The 2,552-nt window shown below is 56.6% G+C and overlaps 1 protein-coding gene across 1 annotated transcript; it reads right to left on the minus strand.

Annotated features, from left to right (window-relative positions):
* Nucleotides 1-232: 232 nt before the first annotated feature.
* On the minus strand, nt 233-1,829 carry PHACADRAFT_203013 (uncharacterized protein; the record flags this gene model as incomplete). Its single annotated transcript, XM_007403107.1, has 3 exons — nt 233-945; nt 1,001-1,123; nt 1,181-1,829. 3 exons carry the CDS (start codon nt 1,827-1,829, stop codon nt 233-235), a joined length of 1,485 nt encoding a protein of 494 aa, XP_007403169.1.
* Nucleotides 1,830-2,552: the final 723 nt, after the last annotated feature.

The following is a 2,552-nucleotide window of genomic DNA, read 5'->3' on the forward strand; positions in this document are numbered from 1 at the left end:
CGTTGCATAAATAATATGGACAAATACAAATGGCGCACACCGTGGCCGAAACTGGAAGATAGTAAGCGACAATCGAGCTCAGGAATCATAAGCAACGTCCAAATGAATGCAACCAGAGGAGAGACAAAATTCATGAAACAAACAAAACTAAAATGTCTGCGCAGTCGCAACAGCCCGTCGACGACGCGTTCTACCCGCATTCGACGCCCATGCCGGTCTTATGCCCTCTCCCCTATATGCTCTCTTCGTCGCCGACGTCGCCCGTTTCCTCGCCCTGTTCGCCTACCGGCCCATCTCCCTCCGCCGCTTCCCACGTCTGCTCGACTGCCGTGTCTTGAGCGCCATCTGCAGTGGGCGGCGCGGTCCCTGAGGCTGCGTCCGTGGATGGTCCGCTCGGACGGTTCGTTACGAGCTCTCGTAAGTAATGCTCCCTGCTTCCATTTGCTTCGTATCCAGAGCGAGCGTGGACCGGGCGCAGCAACCACTCGGCTTGTTCGGCGATGTCGAGAGTGATCGTGGTGCCGTCGATGGTGTGCTTCGTCGGTACTGACAAGATGTCTTCTCTCGTAACAGAATTCTCAGGACGGTAATTTCTCTCGAATTGCAGTTTGCCTGATTCGAGAGCCCAGGTCAGCTGCGAGCGGCGCAGCACAGAGCACAAGACCTTCTTCGCGCCCTCGAAGCATTCATTCCCCGGCCCATTATACTTGATACAAAGGCGGCGCATGTGCGGGGAATCAACGACGGCTCGCAAGCCGTCCCAAGGAAGGGTGTCCGCAACTCCGACATCGCCAAGTCGGAGTTCGAGATCGATGCTCTCGATATGCGCGAGTGTAGGCCCCGCATCCTGGCCCGCACTTGATCGGCAAAACCTAACTTCAGCGATGATGCCGCGGCGCGCAGGCTGACCTGGACTGAGTGAATAGCAATGGATCCGCACCGCGTCTGGTGAGGGTCCGCCAGTGAGCTTTGTGCTATTTGCATAAATTAGAATATCTACCAGTCACATCGCCGCCCACAACCGTCAGCCCTGGTCTGTTTGGCGCCAACGCAAGTAGTCCCTGGAGGGCTGTGTCCCATGTGCGGTCGTCAAGGCCCATGCGGCGAGCAGGGTCCACGATGTCTGCAGCAAGTGCCGCTTGAATGGGAGCCACCATATCTTTACAATAACGTATCGTACATCGGAAGTTGTGGCGAGTCGGTGGAGAACGTCGGCGGAGTCTGCGTGGGCGGGCGGGCGGCAACGGGTCAAGGAAGGTCAGTCGCTCGCAATAGCAGTTTTCGAGCGTGGGGAAATTGTCGACGAGCCGTACGAGCTCGGTCTTGCTCGTGAATACAACATCGTGAAGAGTGAGATCGGAAAGTCGGACATAGGATGGAGTGACGGTGGGTATCGACTCGAATGGGGCCCAGCGGCCGGCTGCTGATGCAGCATCGCCCGCGCGGTTCTTGGCGACACAGCGGAATTTCGTCCCTTGGAGTCGGGTTGAAAGTCCATGAACATGGTGAAGCCAGGGCTTAGCTCCCGTAGCTTCTTGGCGGATATATATCCACTTGATGGACTCGGACAGACATGAAGCTGCGAATCCGGGACTGCTGACGATATTCTTGAGGAACCGTACGTCTTCGGCGCTGCGCAACTCGAATTCTCGGAAGAGCCAAGGTCTGATGACTTCGGACCAGCACTTGCATACGAGGGCAGGCCCAGCGAGCCCGCGCTTCAACTTGCGACGTTCGTCTAAGTCAAGCCCGAGATAACGTGGCGGGACACACTGGAGAATGTATGATAGTACTTCAGGTGGTAGATCAGCTCCAGTGGCGCGCGACATCTTCCAAGACGCGAGGCAGACGTATACAAGTCTGGAGGATGTGAGGATGTGAGGGCGAATGAGATGTACAAGGCTGGACGGCGGACGACGCACCTGCGGGGCTATATAACGGCAGCGCACCGCCACTTGCCTCGTGGATACAAGGTTTACAAGGACACGCCCTTGCGGCGCGACGCTTCCACGCATCGAAGCCTCTGATCAAGTCGTCTGCGAGGGAGCAGCAGGCGTCAGCGGCTGTCAACACGCATCATCTCCTGACATCTTGTATGCAAGTGCAATGCCCTCCACTGCAAGCAGATGTTTTGCGCTTTTGACAGGAAACGTGCGCAGAAGTCTGCTCCTGCGACATCAATGGGTTCTTCAATGGCAGGTGTCACGGACCGAATGTGGCGTGCCAACAGGTCCTGCACCGCTCCGCCTTCCGTGCAGTCACAGCCATCATCTGGAGCCTCAGTTCTTCCAGAACGTCGCGATAGTTTGCGCGTCTGTATCAGCGCTCGGGCCCAGCAAAGAAACGAGAGCATATATCCCGCATTGTACCAGTATCTCCCACGCCCATGTCCTTGCGAATCGACTCTCCAGCTCGAACACACACGTCTACATGTCGCACACCGTACCACACGCCGCCCTTTCCAGCCAACTCCTCGAGGCCTCAGCTCAACCTTAACCACCTCTACATCTGCGATTGGTCGCATATATATGCACACTAAGCTAATCGTATGA

The sequence above is a fragment of the Phanerochaete carnosa genome, assembly GCF_000300595.1.
Source record: "Phanerochaete carnosa HHB-10118-sp unplaced genomic scaffold PHACAscaffold_759, whole genome shotgun sequence".
Taxonomy (NCBI): domain Eukaryota; kingdom Fungi; phylum Basidiomycota; class Agaricomycetes; order Polyporales; family Phanerochaetaceae; genus Phanerochaete; species Phanerochaete carnosa.